Consider the following 20,299-nt stretch of genomic DNA (forward strand, 5'->3'; position numbering starts at 1 on the left):
GAGACACCGTGGAGTCGGGAAGCGTGCTCGTCTAGCACCTAGCTAGACCAAAATGTACCAAATTTCATCTATAAGCCACTCAATAACTTTGTTTACAGGAACCTCCCTGAGAAAGCTGACGTCAACCCGAGCATTTTTGACATGTTTTTTGCTCTTTACGATGTGGCCATTTATGGCGCCATCGATCGGTCATGCCGACTACGCTGATGAATTTTCGCATAATGGGGCATATAATGTTCTCGCAATAAATTAAGGCGAAAATATATCCAACGGGTTAAAAAATTAAATTATTCGGCACATATACACGCATAGAATATAAAATTTGCATTTCATGAGCAGGCCCATAAGTTGGCCGTATGCCCTTGAACGTCTAAAAACATAGCACACAAGTATGTGTTCTATGTTTTTTTTCTTTTTTCTTAATTCATGAAGCTACATTTGAGAACCAGCTTTCCTTTGCTAATTAACTGATCACCTTAACTATTTAATGTCAATTTATTGTATTTTATTTCCGAGCATCTCTTCGATGCTATTTGAGCATATCCGCAATTACCATACGTTGTTACCATACAATAGCGACAATTTCAGTTTTGTGAATGGCCCCACTACCAGCCACTACCAGGTGGGCAAACAATGCATGGAAACATTTGTACTTCAATTTGTGAATTATTTCAAATAATTAAATTCAAACAAACTTAATATTCTTCCTATTCGGTCCGTCTATTAGTTCTAATTATCACACATCGACACTGGTATGTATGTATGTATGTATGTATGTATGTATGTATGTATGTATGTATGTATGTATGTATGTATGTATGTATGTATGTATGTATGTATGTATGTATGTATGTATGTATGTATGTATGTATGTATGTATGTATGTATGTATGTATGTATGTACGAATCCAAAGCTGATGTTCAGTCATAATTGGACATACATACATACATGCATACATACATACATACATACATACATACATACATACATACATACATACATACATACATACATACATACATACATACATACATACATACATACATACATACATACATACATACATACATACATACATACATACATACATACATACATACATACATACATACATACATACATACATACATACATACATACATACATACATACATACATACATACATACATACATACATACATACATACATACATACATACATACATACATACATACATACATACATACATACATACGTTATGATATATCATAAGTAGACTTGATGGACGCACAGATTAGGAAGAAAATTAAGCTTGTTTGAATTTAATTTTACGTACGTACGTACGTATGCAATTATGGCTAACCACCAGGTTTGGATTCTTCACAATGTCTCAATTTTTCACACCTTGCTCACACTAAAACAAAAGCATTGAAAATGATTGCGAAAGCGTTATCCCATGACAAGATTTGGAAGTGAAACCAACATATAAAATTTCTTGGAAAGCCCAAGAAACCAACGTGCAAATACAGCGAAACCACAACATTCTTTTTTTCTCCTTTCTTCGTTTTTTTTTTACTTGAGCAAGAACGAATGTGTGTAGAACGCGCGAAAGTAGTCTATGAAGAAATAGAGTGGCATTACATGAATGGTCATGTTCAGCCATGAATAAGTTGGCCAGGGTCTACTTTACTATGTTACGTTATAACTTGAAGGATAATTGTTCGTGAATAACAAAAGTCGTTTAAACGAATGTTTTGGTTTCTGGGCGCAGTAATCAAGAAAGGGGTAAAATGAACACGCACGCGTCAACATATTGTACTGTGGATTGCAATGTAGCACGTCTACGTTTGAGTACGACATAATAAACAATTAGAGCAATGGTGACATTCTTCACAAGCGGACTACATATCCGCGATGATCACCCATAGTCACTACATCCACGTCTGTCTCACCATCCACCACTTCCCTTCCCTGCAGGTCCCGTGCAAATACGCTACAGCAACAGCACAATACTACATTTCATTGTTGCGTAGCATGCACGTTTCACAACACTTGCCTCCGTCTGCGCGCAGCTCAATGGTGAATCCGCGTGTTAGCATCTTCAAGAGGAGTCTCAGTGTGTTCCGCCGAGAGTCATGAAGGAAAAATGAATGTTATAGGGCTTTACGTGCCAAAACCACGATATGATTACGAGGCACGTCGAAGTGGGGGACTCCGGGATAATTTGGACCACCTGGGCTCCTTTAACGTGCACCTAAATCTAAGTACACGGGTGTTTTCGCATTTCACCCCAATTAATATGCGGCCGCCGTGGCGGGGATTTGATCCCGCGACCTCCTGCTTAGCAGGCCGAGACCGCAGCTACTAAGCTAGCACGGCGGGTAGTTATGAGGGAGAGAACAGGGGAGGAAGTGCTCTCCCGCGTGCTGTGGGGCTCGTTTTCGCCACAAGGGAGCACTCTGGGCGTGTTCCGAACGACCACGTGACGCCGCCTCCTCGTCGTAGAGGGAAAGAGGGAGCGTTTCGAGACCGGAGCCCCTCTCAGAAGCAGACGACGTTCGGGGTCGTCTGCCACGGCACGCGGTGTTTGAACTCCAAGGCAGCGCTGCAAGCCGCGTGCGACCGGCGTTGTCCTCGAAGTCGTATCCCACCTTATTGACGACATGTCACCTATTTAAGCGCACTTCTAGGCTATCCCAGTTCTGTGGCTCCTTTCATTTACTAATTTTGTTCTCAGTCATTCTCAGCCCACCTACCTTGGTGTTTCGGAAAAGAGATGCGTGCTCCTTTGCCGCGTAAGACGACTGAGTCGCGTTTTTCGGCAATGGGCTACAATTTCAAATAAAAACTGTGAACTACTTTTGTTCTTCTAGTGGATTAACTCCATTGACGTCGTTGGACTTAGGTGACGGTGGAAAAGACTTGACTGTCAGTTTCCGGACGAACCACGTTGTGATGCGGCTTTGCGTGTAACGTCTCCTAAAGGAAGCCGCCGGCTAAGGAGACAGAATGGGACCACCACTATTCGCCATCAAGGACTGTACGCCACCTTCGAAGCTTCTTTATGTCGTCTGGTTTCTTATTGGTGAGTCTATCAGTTTCTAGTTTCTTGATAGTCTGTTTTGTAATGAACGTTTTCAGCACGAGCAATAAATGTGCCATTCTTGAATACCTAATGGTGCAGTTCCTATAGTAAACAGTCTTCTGTGTGACGGAACTAGTAAATTAAACTTAACCTTCTTTGCTATATTGATGAAAATGTTTTATGCATATTACAATGCTAGCTCTGCCTACAGCTAGCAGCACAATTTCTACTCCTAGTACGAGAAGCGCGGTAACTTATATATCTTCTAACTTTGCTTCAAATTATTTTGCTTTGTTTAATCACTTCATTGTGTGCGCACGCCATACAACAATATGAAAACGTAAAATTTAAATTGACATGAAACGTTTTGTTTTGCTAGCAACACTGAAAAACCTGCTGTCACTAACAAAGCACACATCTTATGTTAGTGTTCTTTTTTTTTTCCAAACGCAAATGTAGGCGAGAATCAAGCATTGCAACGTTCAATTGATTACACACAACTGCTGCTCCTAACTGCTTTCGCGTTAACTTAAAATAGGGAAACTGTAAGAAAGTGAATTATTTATAATCCAGATGACACTTCCTTATTTCAGTGTACAAGAAAACTGTGCTGATCTGCTAGACGGAGTCTATTTGGCACGAAATGCCGCCATTAAAGTACTGAATAGCAGGGCAGCAGCTTAATGCTCGACGACTAAGTACTTAGAAAAATGTATTTTTGCTTAGCGTAGCGTACAATAACACCTACCGTCAACCGCAAAAGCTTACGAGTTGCAGGACCTTACAAGAAACTGAATTCTGGCGGTGCGGGCTCACATAGCCACGTATTAAATGTTCGAGCACGTAGTAGCCTTCGCCACCAACACAGTGATTCAATAAATTAGAAGTGTCATGTCTTAACAGGGCAGGAATGCACATTTGCAGGGGAAACCGTATCCCGCAAAAATTTGCTGTTGACTGTCTAGATAACGAATATCATTTAACGATGAGCACATTACTCTGTGACTCGCATCGTACTCTTTCATTGAAAGTATTTGCTGCAGATGCTTCACGATGTTTTATAACATAGGCCATCCTTCCAGCCGAAACGTAGCCAATAAACGTCCTCAAGTGAAGCGGAATATGCCTTTCATCAAGAAAAAAGCCTTATTTTGCGTACAACAAACAAGGAATAAAAGAAAGCGACAAGACGAAACACTTTGGGGATCTTATTTCCTTTCTTGTGAATTGCGCCCAAAATAACCGCTCGCCCTGTCGTATGTGTTCCTATCGCCTTCTTCTTTAGTGCGTTTTTAGGAAAGAGGCTTTTCCTTGATGAAAAATATTTCACCGACCAACCTCTTAAAACTTTTTGCGCGCAAACAAACAAGGACGAAGAATATGGGCAACACAAGGACGAGCGCTTTCTAACAACTGGTTTCATTTTTGAAGAACTACCTGCTTGAAAGCGCTCGTCCTTGTGTTGCCCCTATTCTTCGTCCCTGTTTGTTTGCGCACAAAAAAGTTTTAAGATGAATCTGTTTCAACTAGGCCGACTCGCAGTTAGACCAACCTCTGTTACGGAATATACTTTTTTTAAATATTTCGCCAATATACTGTCGCAGCAACCAATTACAACACAATTCCACAATGAGACGTACGAGGTGAAAAGAATTCTGCAGAAATGTGCAGTGTAGTTAGTTCATTTCCCATGCTATGTCTGGCGTAGTCCTCTGTCACTTAAGTTCTCCCACGAGCGTAGAAGGGTGCGTAGTTTAATCCGAGAACCGTTGAGGTACCAACCCGTGCTTCCTTGAACAATGCGATGCGCGGAAGATAAGTAACATGAAAATTCCCCAACTGAGACAAGCACACATTGCATACTCTAAGGTAGTTGCTGCAGTCAGCAACTACCCGGATCGGGCTATCGTGACAAAATCTGGCTATTTACTTGGAGGCTCCCTGAAATACGCATGCCCATACTGCATTTCCTACATCACTACCTGTGAGTGACACTGCCTATTACCACTGGATTGTGTGCTCCGGACATTACATTGTTTGCGCTCCTCTCATCTCTTTCTCTATTCATCCCATTACCCCCTTAACCACTGCTGCCACCTCAGGTTAACCTCTCTGCCTTTTTAAACAACCTTTCTCTGTCTCTCGGTCTAACTTTTGAATGCTTTGTTTTCTACGTCCGTAATTGTCAATTGTGGAATATCTACAAGTTAGAATAGGGATGGCTTAGAAACAATATGAAAATATCCGAGCAATATACACCATTTCTTTAGAAACTGACAGCTACCCAATCCACAAAGCTTTTTATTCGTAAATGTGGTCTGCTACTGCTTGGCTGTCTTCATCGTTATGTCCAATGATACGATTGATTTGAATCTACATTTACGAACAGTTATAGCGCATGAATATGTTTGTGAATACAGGCTGCGGACTTCAAGGCACTGGAACGCACTTCGAGTGTAATAAAAAGAATGTTTAATGTTTAACAAACTACAAGTCAATATTGGTTTAGCCTATAGTCCTGTAATTTATTTATAAGACATGTTCGGTTGATGCTGGAGAGGGGTAGCTGGATATTTTTTAACTTCAGCAGTGAACTTCATGATGATGATGATGATGATGATGATGATGATGATAGTCTGATTGTGAACAAGGCCACGGGAAAGCCGGAACGTCAACAATAATTTGAAATCCTTCTTTTTTTTGGGGGGGGGGTTTGGGGGGGGGGAAGTACAGGGGGGTCCTGAACGCCGCCTTTAAAAGAGGTTGATAGCCTTTATTACTCCGACCAGAGTTAGGTACCTTGAGTGGTGACCTAGGTGCCACAACATTTCTTTTTTTGCGTTAAGACTTTTTGTGGTACTTCGGGCGCTTTCCGGAGACTATCTTTCTTTATTTCTATCTTTGTTTGTATGTATCTATGTATGTCTGTATCTAACCGTTATCCCGCCTACCTGGGTCACTGGGAAGTCCGTGGTTGAAAGGATAGCGCACCGGGCTGCTGTGTAGAGGGAACAGTGTTTGAGACGAACCACTGGACCAACCATCGGCCGGACCTGAAATTCGTGGTTCATACGTGAAGACAGCTAGCGCGCTGGCTGGAGATAATTGGATCCATTAATTCTTGTTTCTTCGTTTTAAATTGAGTAAAACAGTTGAAGTGGAAGATTTTGCTTTCTTTAACTCAGCGAGCGCCATTTAAGGCCTCGCTTCATCTCTCGGGAACTTGCAATCGGCCGTGCACGTTCCCAGAACAAGTATTCCTCCGAGAGTCTGAATACATAATACGCTCAAGGACATAAACATGTACCACGTGAAACAAAGGTCGGGTTCAACAAAGGTCAGGCAAGTTCGAGTATGGACCTAATATACGCTAGAGAGCGCGGCCCCGCCAACCCAGGACAAGGGCTTCTGGAGCGTTCGCGTTCAAATACGCGATCTGGAGCGTACGCTCACCCCTCTTTAATATTTACAGGGGCCCTTCATCTGCATCGCTGATGTAGTCTGATGCGTTGCAAGAGGCGCTGGCCTGCTCGTTGTTAACGTATAAAATCCATCCAGCAGCGCGACAGAATGCAGCGAATGCAGAATTAGGTTGCACCTTTTGGTCGGCTTGGCTTCGGCAGCAGGAGAGCAAGCAAGCGGTGAACCACTTCACGACCATGGTTGAACGGCGGAATGGCCTGTTAAACAGCATCCTTTAGTAGTGCGTGGACTGAATGCTTCCTACGACATTTCGAGTTTCATTTAGAACTAAACGCGAAATAACCGGAGTACTGCCTTCATCGCCTAGTTGGCGTTTGCTATTGGCCGCCTAAGAGAGGCGCACAGGTGTCGTGAATGCGTTTTCCTTCCTTCTTTTTTTCTTTTTGCGTCTGTCCCCTTAGCGGCGAATGTGTCTTTCGGCGACATGAGAATTTATTATTATTATTATTTGTTTTGCACACATATACACAGGTAACAGGAAAGGGAAAGCGAGGAGCAGGCTGGCAACTGCCACCGGAAGGGGCTCAACGCCTGCCTACTCAAACACTTATTCTAACACGCGTAGATGAAATGCGACTGAACTCAAGAGTGCTTCTCACTTGCCTTGCTATCCTTGACGTGCATTCACGAAAAAAAAAAAGAATCCTTCTTTCCTTCCCTCCTCACTCTCCCTGTCATCTTTGTTTCCCCTGTCTCATTCCCCCGGTGTAGGTTAGCTAACCGTACGGTATTCTGGTTAACCGCCCTGCCTTCTGCTACTTTTCTCTTTCCATTCTTCCTTCACTAAAAAAAAAGTTATTGCGGTTGAAACCGTTCATGACAGCAGATGTTGTTTTATCGTGATATTGTACATAATATTACCGAAGTCGATCGGCTAGCGGCTACAGATTTTTCGAATGTAGATACTTGCGAATTCACACTCTTCTAATAACACGTACGAGGTCATCATGTGTATGGCACTTGCTCTTCTCTGCTCTCATGAAGAGTTCTGTGGTAAAAAGCTTCTAGTGAATGCGGGGTACCGATGATTACGCAGAACTGCGCAACTGTTAGATACAAGTGGGGAGGGGGGCAGGAAAGGCGTCTATTCTGGTAGATGTGAACTACATTTAGCTCTTCGGACAGAAGATAACAACACACACAACGATTCCATGTCCGGATAACCTACTAGAAGATAACTTCACTAAGAGCGGCATGATTCTTTTAATTCTAGACTTCTTATACTTCCATTCTTTGTTCAGAATGACGTACAAACGCCTCTGCTTTTCCGGCGACTGCAGTAAAATACGAAAGCAGAAATTACAGCTTAGCTCGTCGCACAGTTTAGGAAACTTTTGATCTGTTTCTCTTCTGGGGCTTTACGCTTTGTCTTTATGTTTCGCTCCCCTAACATCGCTTGTTCGCCGTAGGGATGGATCACCAAGTTTCAAAGCAGAAATCTTGTTGCCAGCGATAGAGTGAAATGGAGCATGTCTGCAGCAGACCATCGCCCGCCTGATCACATTAAAATGGGACTAGCGGTTTCTCTCTGGACAGTGGTCAGCCCTATGCTGTTTTCGCAATGTCGAATGAAGACTGCCTGTAGCGAGAATTTTGACTTTTGCTGTCTGCGGCTTTCTTCAGAAGGAAGCCGAAAGAGCACAGGGAACTCCTTAAAGTAATCGAAATGTTTTTTGAATGGACCACCGACGTAACTCTGATGTACAGGTAGATTGTAGAAGCGGACTTTTTCTTGGAAGCACTCCTAACTTTAGCGTATCCTGCCAGCATAACTTCTCAATCCTACCACTGGAATAATGTTTTCGTTCACAAAATTGTAAAGATGACATCTGTAGTGTGATAACACTGCAGTTTCGTCGCCATTGCAAAACATTAGTTGGTTTATCTCATATTTTATATATATATATATATATATATATATATATATATATATATATATATATATATATATATATATATTGCAGTTGAGCAAAAAGATGAACTCACGCTCCTTTTAGACAAAAAACTTATATTTTTGGATAGCGAACAGCATTAATCAAGCGGCTTTTTTCATCCTTAAACTGACGATTAAAATAGTCTTCCTACTATTCCCATAGTGGCCATCTGCTGTTGAAAAGATAATTATGTAAACTGCAACTTTTCGCAGCATTGTTTGCAACATTGCATAAAATAATTATATTTGTATTGAAACTGATTTGCACCATAGGATTTTGTGCGATGTCATGAGCGCCAAATTCTGGCTCATAAAAGAAAAGTACAGGAATCATGCAATCGCTTGTAACAGCCTGACAATTACTTCACGAGAAGCACGTCTCCAAAGTATATTTACGTATATTTCTTCTAACAGTTTTTTTATTTGTAAGCATACACGTGTTTACCATGAACAAGTATGATGAGGTCTGCTGAGTTATCCAGCGTTTGAAACTACTTCAGGAATTGCGCTGCTACTGCACACAGACATCCCCAGCACCAGCCACATTAGCTTGTCTTCGCACATAAGCTGAGAACTCTAGAAGAGCGTTATCATTAGGAGTTAGGAGAAAGCTTGCAGTTTACCTATATGAGGGTGCCGTATATATACCCTCAAATAGGTTGACTGCAAGCTCTCCATAATGCTGAACTGAGATACGCAGCACCCACTTGATGTTACGGTTCAGTTTCCATCAGACAAGAGTTTTCGAGAAAGTTTTGTAATGGCTTTAGTTTCACTTTAAAGCTGGAGTAGCGTTCATGCAACTATTTGAGCATCGTCTTAAAAACACCGGGCGTCACCGCAGAATTGTTCGGGAAAAAAAGAACAAATATGGAAGAGGGCGTCAGAAGCAGGTCCAGTCAAAAGCAAAATGGCACAAGCTTTCGTTCGACGCAAGTCAAGGTGAAAGTCTTCAAAAGCGCATCAGCCACGAGGGTTCGACACTGAAAACTCGGCGCTTCCAACCTTGCCCACGTCGGCCACGCGCGCACGCTGCATTAAATGAGTTGTTGCGCTGTGTCGCTTCCATTACCGACCACAGCTGCGGAGAACAAACAAGGCGTAAAGAACGAAAACGACAACAAAACCAACTAGGGAGCCGCTCGCTCGCGTAGAAAAACGAACGCGATCAAAAAACAAAAGGAAGAGGACGAAGAGGAAAGCCCACTTCTGCACTCGCACACACGCGCACCCCCCTCCCCCCTCTCCCCTCTCCCCGTAAGGACGACAACCATGAGAGCTCACCACGCACATTTGCGAGCAAGAGTGCCCGGCCAAGGAAAAAGAAGGGGGTCTGGGGTGGCTGCGTTTGCGCCCTCCGCTTGTCGCTGCTGGCGAATTCGCGCGGCGCTAATCGAAATTAACGAGCGTCCATAGCGCCTGAACGCATGAGTGTGGCTAACCAGCCACATATATGGGACCCCCGCCCACCCTACATTCCACCCTCCCAGCACCCGGCCCTTACTAACCCACTCCCATCATGTTCCATCCTCACTACCTCAACTCGGTTCCTTACATTACTTGGATGGTCAGAGAATGGCAGAATACTGCTGGACAAGCTCAAAGACTACAGGCGAAAAAAAAAAATGAAGAAACGGTGAAACAACGAAAGTTTTGGTAAGACCTTGCAGGGGGCCACAAACAAAAGCAAAGACAGCGACAAGAAGAGGGGGGGGAAATGACGGACATTACGCAAAGTCGCGAGCTGTTGCTTGAGGGCATGTAAGCGCTTAAAAGGCGAACGCTGTTATTTTAACTCGCGTCGACGCTCCGAGAAGATGTGCGGTCGTCCGCGCGAGGGAGCGGCCGAGGGAGGAAAGACGCTGACGGCGGAAGCTGCCGTCCTTAGCGCTATTAGGACCAGCGGCGACAGCGGTGGTTGGGATGGCGGGCGAGTCGTTTAGGAGCGGGCCGCGAGCGTCCCTAAATAAATAAGGCGCCTAAGTGAACGTTGCTGGCCCGCACGGATTGAGATTTCGCGCGCGCGCGCTCTATACAGAAGAAGCGGCCCCTACAGGCGGAGCCAAATAAAAAAGTTTAGCGACTGCGAGAGACGAATGCCTTACTTGCTCGGTAAGAGTTCGTCCTCGACTCGCTTCCGGCGAAGCTTTGTTAACGTTTTAGCAGGCACGAGGATATCGGACTTGTTCATCATTTACAGCTTACGAGGTCCCTCCTCCGGCGAGCTCCACAGTGCGCAACAAGTGAAGAGCGCAGTTTCCAGGCTCAGCGAAGCAGTCATCCCGCGTTTGAACGCGTGCGTTACGTTGTTATTCAGATTAGCAGTGATTAAGCTCGATGGCTCGTTTAAATCTTTGATCCGGTTTGCTGAGCGGCCGTTGATTACCAGCCAGGAGTCGCGGGAAATTCTTCTTAAATAAGTTGTTTATGTGGCGTTTGCTGTTGTGTTCGTTTCTTACCCCATACTCCTGTACTTGTTAGCTGGGCAAATCTTGAAATCAACTGCGTGATGACGCATTGATTAGTTTCATTTCTTCGCGCCTCTTACACCTATTCTCGAGAGCGTACAGGTATACGATACAGTTCGAAGCCGTCTTTCTATTGCGGCTGCTTCGATGAATTATGCGCTTTTAGCAAAGGATCTTTAAGCGCCGTGTGTACTTCTTGGCTGGAATGCGACAGAACCAGTTATTAGTGGTAGTAGTTCATGAAGACTCGTGCCCAAAGCAATGCTTCGAGGTTCTTCGCTGAGCGCCTGCGCTCCTTGGCGTTGGGTGAACTCGCAACGCTGGGCTCCTCACGACTGCTGTGCCAACCTACTTTGGCGATAGCTGTATTACAGCTCGGTGACTGAATTCTCGCATGCAGATGGATCTGTGGTCGCATTAGTCGAGTACTTATTCATTCCCAGCCACCCGCATTGCATCGCTTAGGCGTATAGCGCTCAAGCTACGTCTTCTATTCCCTCTCTCCCTTCAATGTACGCCCTGGATGCGTGTTGTGCAGTGTAGGTGCACGTGAGGTGCAGAACTCTTCCCTAATCATGTGTGTTTCGTCTCGCATGCATAACATTCCTGACTGCACTTATACGTTGTCCTACGCAGTCGGTTTCGTGTGCGCGATTGCTACCAACATAGTCTCTGTTTACTGCCATGCCATGGACGTGGAAGGCTGGAGGTGAGTTACCGTATACTAGCGCATGGATGAGGCCTTGCGCTTACTCCATTAAAGCGCACTTAATGTTAAACAGGTGCGTATATAAAAGCAACAACGACTCTAACGTGGTACCAGGCAGTAATGGGCTGCATTGCCTCATATACAATGGCCCAGTAATATTGACCGCAGTGACTCCGATACATTGTGCTAGAACCGCCTTGTGCAATAGTCGTAGTCACTCTGTTCTCTTGATCTTTTGTTTCTTTAGTAATGTTGTTTGAGCTTGTGGTGCCCGAATATAACTTTGTAAGTGTAAGTTGTAAGCAGATAGGGGCTGAGGAAAACCAAATGGCAGAAGGAGAGCGACTGAAGCAGAAAAGCGGTGGTTGCGGGATAAATCCCCGAGCTAATGCATTTTTTTAATCTCGAAGCTTTTCTGAAGAAAATGCACAGGTTTCCTTTTTTCAGCTCCGTGCTACTTTTTAGTGGATGAGGGTCTTCCCCTTCTGGAAAACTATCAGTGGTGTAATTAAGGGCCAACGAGTTATCGCTGTTGTTCTTTTCGCACCATGTCGCAGCTAGATGTTTTAATGCGGCTTATTCTTTCTTTTTTTTGGGGGGGGGGGGTGAGAAAGGAGGTGTCGTATAGCATCGAAGGGTTAGAATAAGATTGATGGCGTAAATACAAGCCCTTGTTTGCTACAGCAGTGAAGGAAGGAACTACCTCACTTCAGACATACGGCGTCACAGCATCGTACCAGAAATTTTAAAATTAATTTGATATTGGATTCCAGATTTCGAAATTTAGTAAAAAAATTCTGGCAGAACATTAAGAGGACGCGATTGACAGCTTCTTGAAGCAGTATCTGTTCATCTTGGCCAAATAGTCGCAGAAAACCCAGATTGTCAGACAACTCGATGGACGAATAGAAACGCGTTTGAGTGCGTACACATGGCAAACACTTCACAAACTGTCCCAAAAGGCAGCTTGTCGATGCCTTTGAAAAATCATATAATTCCTGTACGGGAGTTAAGCTTCGAAGGCAACAAAGAAACCCCAGAAAATTCTGGCGACTACGCTACAAATGATGACACATAAAATATAGACGTTCACACTAAGAAACATTGCTAAGATGAAGAGAAAAATGAAGATGGCAGTATATTGTACAGGGTGTTCAGAATTAAGCTTGATGGTTTTCTTAAAATAAGGCACTGGGAAGCCCGCGAAGACCACCTGTGTAAATAAGTTACGTGGCCAGGGGTACACAAAGTGAGATGGCAATTATCGCTGTCAGCAACTCAATTAACTCAAACTGAATAATAAACTTTTTGTTGACTGCAGTAAGGGGGTATGTTTGCATTGAAAAGTTAGAGGCAGTCGTCTTTCTACACAGTATCAGTTGGAAGAATTCTTCTAGCTCGTCTATGCTTCGAGATATCCGACTCAATATTTTAATTGTCGTTTGCATGATTAAGCATGCAAGAGTGTTAGGATCGGCGCAAAGCTCCTCCTTTATGTAACGCGGCTATTGCGTATGGCGTTTAGTCTGAAAACAAAGCAGAGGCATTGGCAATTAGATGATAACTGTCCCCCTTCTTCTCTCGGCTGGCGAAATAAAGAATCGAAGAACGTGGAACGACTGCCGTAACACGCAACTGTGCAGCCTGTAATGATGGCGGCAGCTGCCATGACGAGATATTGGGGCGAGCGGAGAAGCCAGAGGGCAGTGCGCGCGCGTAATGGTGGCTAGACAAGTGGGCATGGTCCTTGTCTGGCCTACGCAAATAAAGTGAGTGCTGATTTTCAACAATTGTATGTTTTCTATTGAAATCAAGAGGAACAACTGCACGGCACACTGTACCGCCATATCTTCATTTCGGCAGCCGAGAGGGGAAGGGGAACAGTTATCATCTTTGCCTATGCCTCCGCCCCGTTGTCAGACTAATACCCCTGACACACGGGCAAAACTAAAGTCCTTTCCAGTAAACCCCTTTTGCTACTCTGAAGGACCCTTTGCAGAAAGGACTTGCGCCGATGACACACGGCACCGCACTAACTTCCTTAGGTGGTTCCTCAGATGAACGCCGCAAGAAAAATAGCGCTGCTTGTCAAAGCAGCAAGTGAGAAAGCTTTTTTAAAAAGATGCGTATTTGGATTACATTTAGCTACTAAAGAACCAAAAAACAGTTTTTTTCATTGTTGATGGCTTATAATGCGCATAATAATTTTGTTTAATCGCGTTCTTGCGCTCTTATCTATAGCAGCAATTTAAATTGGTCCAGCAACTATGTACAGTCAGTGTTTTGCTCTGCTACAGTGTACTAGAATAGCTGTGCATGCTGTTTATTCTGGTGTTGGCCACGTTTCTGACGTCCTTTCTCACGTCTTTGGTTGTCCCTTCCTTCGTGCATGCAGGCGTAACATGTTTTATTCAATGTGTTATTCGCACAATTGTGCTCGCGTGACAGAACTGCGCATATCGGCAGTGTTCCCACCAGCCGCCATCCGCGGAAAGTGGGCCTACGTGGGCAACGATGGATGGTTTCACGATGCTAACACACCGATCACGACGCAGGAAATGACACTGCTGGAATTCAACATGGCGGGATTAGCGACGTGATGTGAGCGTTTGAGACTATGACTAGAGTAAATTTTCACTATTCGACAAATCGCATTACTGCTAAAAATTAAAACATTTTCGCAAGGTAAAAAAATACTTATGGGGCACCGTAGTTGTGTGGCAAGTTTCCTTCTACTGACGAGTTGTGCACGCTGCGTGCCAGAGTAACTCCTTTTCCGCTCGAAAAGTAGTTGCGCGATCTCCTTTCCCGAAAAGGAACTTTTCCGTAAAGGAGATACTCCTTTATCGTGTGTCACTGCGCTTGAACGGCTTTACGGGAGATGTCCCCTTACCTAAAGGACTTTAGAGTGCCCGTGTGTCAGGGGTATAAACGCCGCACGCAACAGCGGCGTCACATCAGTATCGGCTTTGTGCCGATCCTCACTCTCTCGCATGCGCAATCATGCGAAAGACAATTAATATTTTGAGTCGGATATCTCGGAGCGCAGACATGCTAGAAGAATTCTTCCAAGGAAAACTGTGTAGAAACACGACGGCCTCCAACTCTTGAATGCAAGCGTATAAACTCACTGAAGTCAATAAAAATTAATTATTCAATTTTAGGTAATTGGTGATGATGATTTAGGATTTTTATGGCGCAGCAGCCGTGCAGACTATAATGCGCAGACTATAATAATTGGGCTGCTGACCGCGATAATTGTCATCTCACTTTGTGTCCCCCTGGCCACATAACTCATTTGCACAGGTGGTCCTCGCGTGCTTCCCAGAGCCTTACTTTAACAAAACCATCGAACTTAACTCTGAACACCCGGTATATTTGAGAGCAAGAGCGTGTGTTCGGCGTTCGTAGTTGAGATTAGGGGGAAAAAAGTGCGGAAGTCGAAATTCTACCGAAATAGAGTCTGGTTGGAAATTATAATAAAGAAAGCAGAGGAGGAATCGAGCAAAGCCAACAAATTATTAAAAACTTGGCGTTTCGACCCCACACGGGGGTCTTGTTCATGATAGAATGCGTAAGCACGACCGAACGAAGACGTAAAAAGAAACAGGTACACAGAGACAGCGCAGTCTCTGTGTATCTGTTTATTCCTACGTCCTTGATCAGTCGCCTTTAGGCATTCCATCATGGATTCAAACCAACTAGCCCACCAACATGTTTTAATCAAGTTCATTTCTAGTACATCAGGCATTACACCATGTTATAAGCGCTCTCTCTGTGTATGTTTCATCACCTTCGACCAGTCACACTTACGCTTTCTATCACGGATTCAAACCAACTAGCCCCCCAACGTATTTTCACCAAGTCTTGTTCAAAGATTGCGCACAAGGCTGTCATGTGGGGAATGAAACGTCACGTTTTTAATAATGTCCTCAGCTTGGTCGGTGTCTGCTTTAATGTGTGTTTGAACACTTATATTATGTGCCCGTTCCTGGGTTGAGCGTCACCGTTACTCAACGCAACCGCGCGAACGCGCTCGTGTCACTGCTCACGCCTATGTCGTCGTCTTCTTCCATAGCTGGCTCCAATGCCGCTCATCACGGCAACGTTCCCGTATACTGCCCCTCCCTCTGCGAAGGCACTGACAGCACTGGCCCGCTGCCAGTCGGTGCGGTGATTTTGGTCTCAAATTATTTTCCTCGATACATCACTCACGCCTTCGTCGTCGTCTTCTCCCATAGCTGGCTCCGATTGGATTGGATTGGATAAACTTTATTAAAGGTCCTGCAGGACGCGCGTCAGGGCGCAGTGGGCGTTTCCTACGCAGGCACCGACAGGCAGTACCTGGCGGCTGCTGCGCGGACCTGCTGGGCGGCCCATCGCTGGTCTTGGAGCAGCGGGCTTCGTAGGGTGCGAGTGTCGCCGTGTTGCCGTACGAGGGCCACGCGTCGTCGGGGTAGACGTCCGGGTTGATGATGTGTAACGTGGCGGGGTTGGGATAGGCATGTGCCTGTAACAAGCGTAGCGTTAGAGCCTGCGGCCTGGTTAGTTTGGGGTGCGGGAGCGGAAAGAGACGTCGTCCCAGGTAAAAGCGTTTAGTGATTTCGTTGTACGCTACTGGGGCGTCCCTGTTCGTCTCCATCTCGCTGAGACATGGTTGCCCGGGGTTGACGGCGCAGTCGGCAAGTGCGCGCGCAGCGTCATGGAGTGTCTTGTTGAAGTTGCGCGGGGCACCCGGGTTCCGACCCAGGTGGGCGTTAAACCAGACGACGGTGTGGGGCTTGAGGGTGCTGGGATCAACGCCGCGGAGGACGCATGATGCCTGGTCCGAGACGACTCCTCTCTCGAACGCTTTGATGGCCGGCCTCGATTCGCTGAATATCACCTATTGCTTGTCGTCGAGCATTGCCAGGGTATGGTCACTTGCTCTGCCACCTCATGGTTACGTGTGAGTACCGCGTTGGCGTTTAGGGCCCACTGCGAGGACGAGACCGCGACCGCGGTGAAGGCGCGGTTGCAGCGGTTGGCGGCGGCGTCCACGAACGCAACGTCATCCGCTTCCTTGTCCATGCGCTTGACGAATGCGGTCGCCCGGTCCAGGCGCCTGCCTCGTTTGTGTTCCGGATCTGCGCTTCGCGGAATGGGTGCGATCGTGATCAGGTCGCGGAGCTCGCGGGGAACAAGCGTAAACTCTGGTGGATCCAGGGTGGTCGGTGGGAATTAGCCGAGCTCGCGCAAGATGTGGCGGCCCGTTTTGGTGGTCATCTGTCGTATCCCCCGCGCTCTCTCCGGAGCCTTAGCGATCTCTTCGAGCGTATTGTGCACCCCATGCTCGAAGAGTCGATGCGTCGGCGTGGTGATCGGCAACCCGCCGAGGTCCCGCTTCACTACCTTTCGGATGAGTGCCCTGAGCTTGTCACGCTTCGATTATTTCCACTTGTGCATTGCTGCGACGTAGGTAAAGTGACACAGGACGGACGCGTGTACGAGACGCAACAGTTTGTCTTCATTGAGGCCGTGGTGACATTTGGCCACTCTTCGTACGAGTCGTAGCGCGTTCCCATAATTCCCTCCTTCTGCAAAGGCGCTGACAACACTGGTCCACTGCCAGTTGGTGCTGTAATTTCGGTTTCAAGTTCTTTGCCTCAATATATCACGAAATGAAAACACCTATACAGCTGCGCTGAAATTTCGCATGAGGGACTACCACAATCGTCAGAGATATTTCTCTTCGGTATTTTCTTTTTAATATAAAAGTGCATTCGGGCAAGTCAAGCACTGCACGCAAAAGATAACCGCTGGTCTATTAGAGAGCCTCAAAGGGTTGCGAGTGAAGGGAAGAGCAACTGGCAGGCGCTGCTCGCTCAAAGAGCACCGACATCTGACCCCCCCCCCCCCCTTTTCGATTACCGTGTACTTCTCATAATCCCAGCGCACGCCGTTTCGTTTCGCCTACTGCGTAGCTAACGGCAACTCGTAAGCGTGGACGAAAACAAAAAAACAAATCTCTCGTGGTTTCATCGGGACGAGCGTCAGTGAGCACAGCCTCAGGGTGCGCGACCGAGAGGCGGTGTCCAGCCAGCGCTGTGCGTAAACAACTCGGCCACTCCTCCGTGTCTGGCGGGGCAGCACGGTCAGCGCAGGGAGTCGTTCGCGGCTTGAGGATGCGGATCGCGTCCTGCACCTCTCCGGGCGATGGCGAAGAGCCGGCGTATATATATTGGCCCTAATAACGCCCCGAGACCGCACGCACGGTGAGGCCCGTCGGGGGTTAAGCGAAAGCAATAGGACGCGGATACAAATGATGTGGGGGGTGCGCGCGCGCACGCAGGACCACCGATATCTGTTTGCTTATTTATTTATTCCGCGCATTGAGATTCCGCTTCCTCTACTTCTTTTTGCCCCCGCGAAACCACTCACGCGCTCTTCTTGGGCCAATCGCAATACATCTATGTCGCTTGCTCATACGGCAACGAATGAATGAAACAGAGAAATAAATGTAGCTTCTCGCTTCCCGATTCATTCTTTCTCATGTTTTTTTTTTCTGTTTTTCGCTGATACTACGTTCTCTCTTCGGCTCAGTTCTTCCGATAGTCTGAGACTCACGCATAAGAACCAGATCACCGCTCGGTGATGGTTCGTTTGAGCGGGCCAAAACGGAGCATTGCGCTCTCTCTTTATTGGTCATTACTTGTGCTTTCTTTTTTTTTCTGGCACTCATCTTCGGGCCCCCTAATTTTCTGTCCTCTCTTTTCTTTTCTCTTTCTTTCGTCATTAAAAATCATGTTTGAATTTTGCGATGTCCGTCCTTCATTAAGAAAATGATCGGGAAGCGCCATATTCCTCCCCTCTTTTGAGGAGCCGACCGCTGGTGTTGCATACGTAAGTTCGGCTCGCCCTCTTTCGAGCGAAGAAATTGCGACTGTTTGAATAACAAGCGAGTATAGGGGGCGCGTGCGCCTTCTCGTTATTTTTGACTCAGGCGGCTCAAAGTAAGAAAAGAATCTATCATGCGGTTGAACCTATATTTCTTTTTTCCTTCTTCTTTTTTGGCGTGCGCGGGAGATATGCGAATATTTTATTAAATTGCTTAATGCGGCCTACAGTTTTGTTTTGAACCAATGTATTTGATTCCAGAGTTTGCTGCTCGAATTTGTCGAATATTCGATCTCGGCCACATTTTGGGGTTTCCTTTGACTCCCGGAGCTCGCCCTGCTACGGAAGACGGTTTACGCGTGTGCTCCACCGGCATTTTCATGCGTTTCGCTCTGAACGAACCGGGAGCTGTCATGACACACCTCAGTGTGTTCGCGTAGAAGTTTGTCACTCAAAAGCACTTCGAAATAGCTTTGCATACCTGCGTTGAAGGAGATAAACAAGATAGAGACAAAATGATGAGGGAAAGGCCGGAAAGTTAATCAGGCTGAGGCCTGTTGGCTACCTCGCACTGGGAAAGGATGTATAGAGGAAAAAGGAGGTTAGGAGAAGGACAGGAGAAAAGCTCACAAACGCACACACTCTCAAGTCCTTGTCGCGCTGTCCATCATAAGTGCTCTGATAGACTTTGTAATGGAAGAGAAGAAAAAGGGTTAACCGAGGGGTTAATCGTTCATTACATAACGAGGGTCTCGAATCCGGCAACATTGATGCCTTCAGGTAGCATGTGTGGGTTTACTGACCAGTTAGCTTAACCTAAAAAAGATCCCGTACTCGTGACCGCCTGCGGAAGAAAGGATGTTCCACATCCGCCGCCAAGGTTTGTGGATGGTGACGCTGGCTAACACTCCCAGGTTTACTTGCAGTAGTAAACACACAAATACCCAAGAAAGTGGATGGGGAAACGGCGCCGCGCTGGCTCAATTGGTAGAGCATCGCACGCATAATTCGAAGACGTGGGATCGTTCCTCACCTGCGAGAAGTTGTTTTAGAGCGCAGCTCTTTGGCGTCCGTTCCTGGGTTTCGCGTCGTCGTCGGCGTCGTCGTCGACGGCGTCGGCCTCGTAACCAGCTCGCCTCCGCCGCCGCGCTCCGCCGCCGCGCATGCGCCGCTGCTCCGCCGCCGCGCATGCGCGCTGTCGGCTCTCCGGGCGAGGGAGGATGATGGAAGGGAGGAGGAGAGACTGTGGAGGAGGGCTGGCTACACAAATGGCTCTTTGGCGTCCGTTCCTGGGTTTCGCGTTGTCGTCGGCCTCATAACCAGCTCCGCCCCCCTTTCATCCCCCCAGCGCTAGCAGCGACCGACTGATAGCGCTTTCGTGAGTCCGCTACCGCACTCACGAAAGACGTCGTGCACTTCCTGCAACTCGCATTAACCGTCCATCGATCCACACCGATGTTAGTAGTGGGGGACTTTAATGTTGACATAAAGACAAACAGCAATTTCCTAACACTTATGCGGGAGAACATCCCGTTCCTCTCGCTCGTAACGCGTCCCACGGCTGTGACAACCTCGCGAGGCACTTGTATAGATCTCGTCTTTGAGAATCAAGCATTGGTGTACCAAGTCGAACATATATCAGTCTATTTCTCCGACCACAAAGCTTCCTTCATGACTGTCAAGAACTGTTAATGGAGTCTTTGTTAAAGGAATACGTGTGAAAAATAAAAAAAATTCTGTGATAGCGCATACATGTGTTTCTC

At 46.3% G+C, this 20,299-nt stretch overlaps 1 protein-coding gene across 13 annotated transcripts in view; it reads left to right on the forward strand.

Moving 5' to 3' along the window:
* LOC135921671 (cell adhesion molecule Dscam1-like) overlaps nucleotides 1-20,299 on the forward strand; it is a 439,711-nt gene that overhangs the window by 135,498 nt on the left and 283,914 nt on the right. For 7 of the 13 annotated variants that reach the window (XM_070535316.1, XM_070535327.1, XM_065455967.1 and 4 more), the window contains one exon: nucleotides 2,856-3,067. The exons of 2 other annotated variants lie outside the window; for them this stretch is intronic. In XM_070535316.1, the coding sequence (XP_070391417.1) occupies nucleotides 2,992-3,067 (76 nt within the window). In that variant the 5' untranslated portion in view covers nucleotides 2,856-2,991. The remainder of the gene's footprint in view (nucleotides 1-2,855; nucleotides 3,068-20,299) is intronic. 4 more of the 13 variants (XM_070535317.1, XM_070535322.1, XM_070535324.1 and 1 more) reach the window with 1 other exon arrangement.

This window comes from Dermacentor albipictus, chromosome 3 (assembly GCF_038994185.2).
Source record: "Dermacentor albipictus isolate Rhodes 1998 colony chromosome 3, USDA_Dalb.pri_finalv2, whole genome shotgun sequence".
NCBI classification, from domain to species: Eukaryota; Metazoa; Arthropoda; class Arachnida; order Ixodida; family Ixodidae; genus Dermacentor; species Dermacentor albipictus.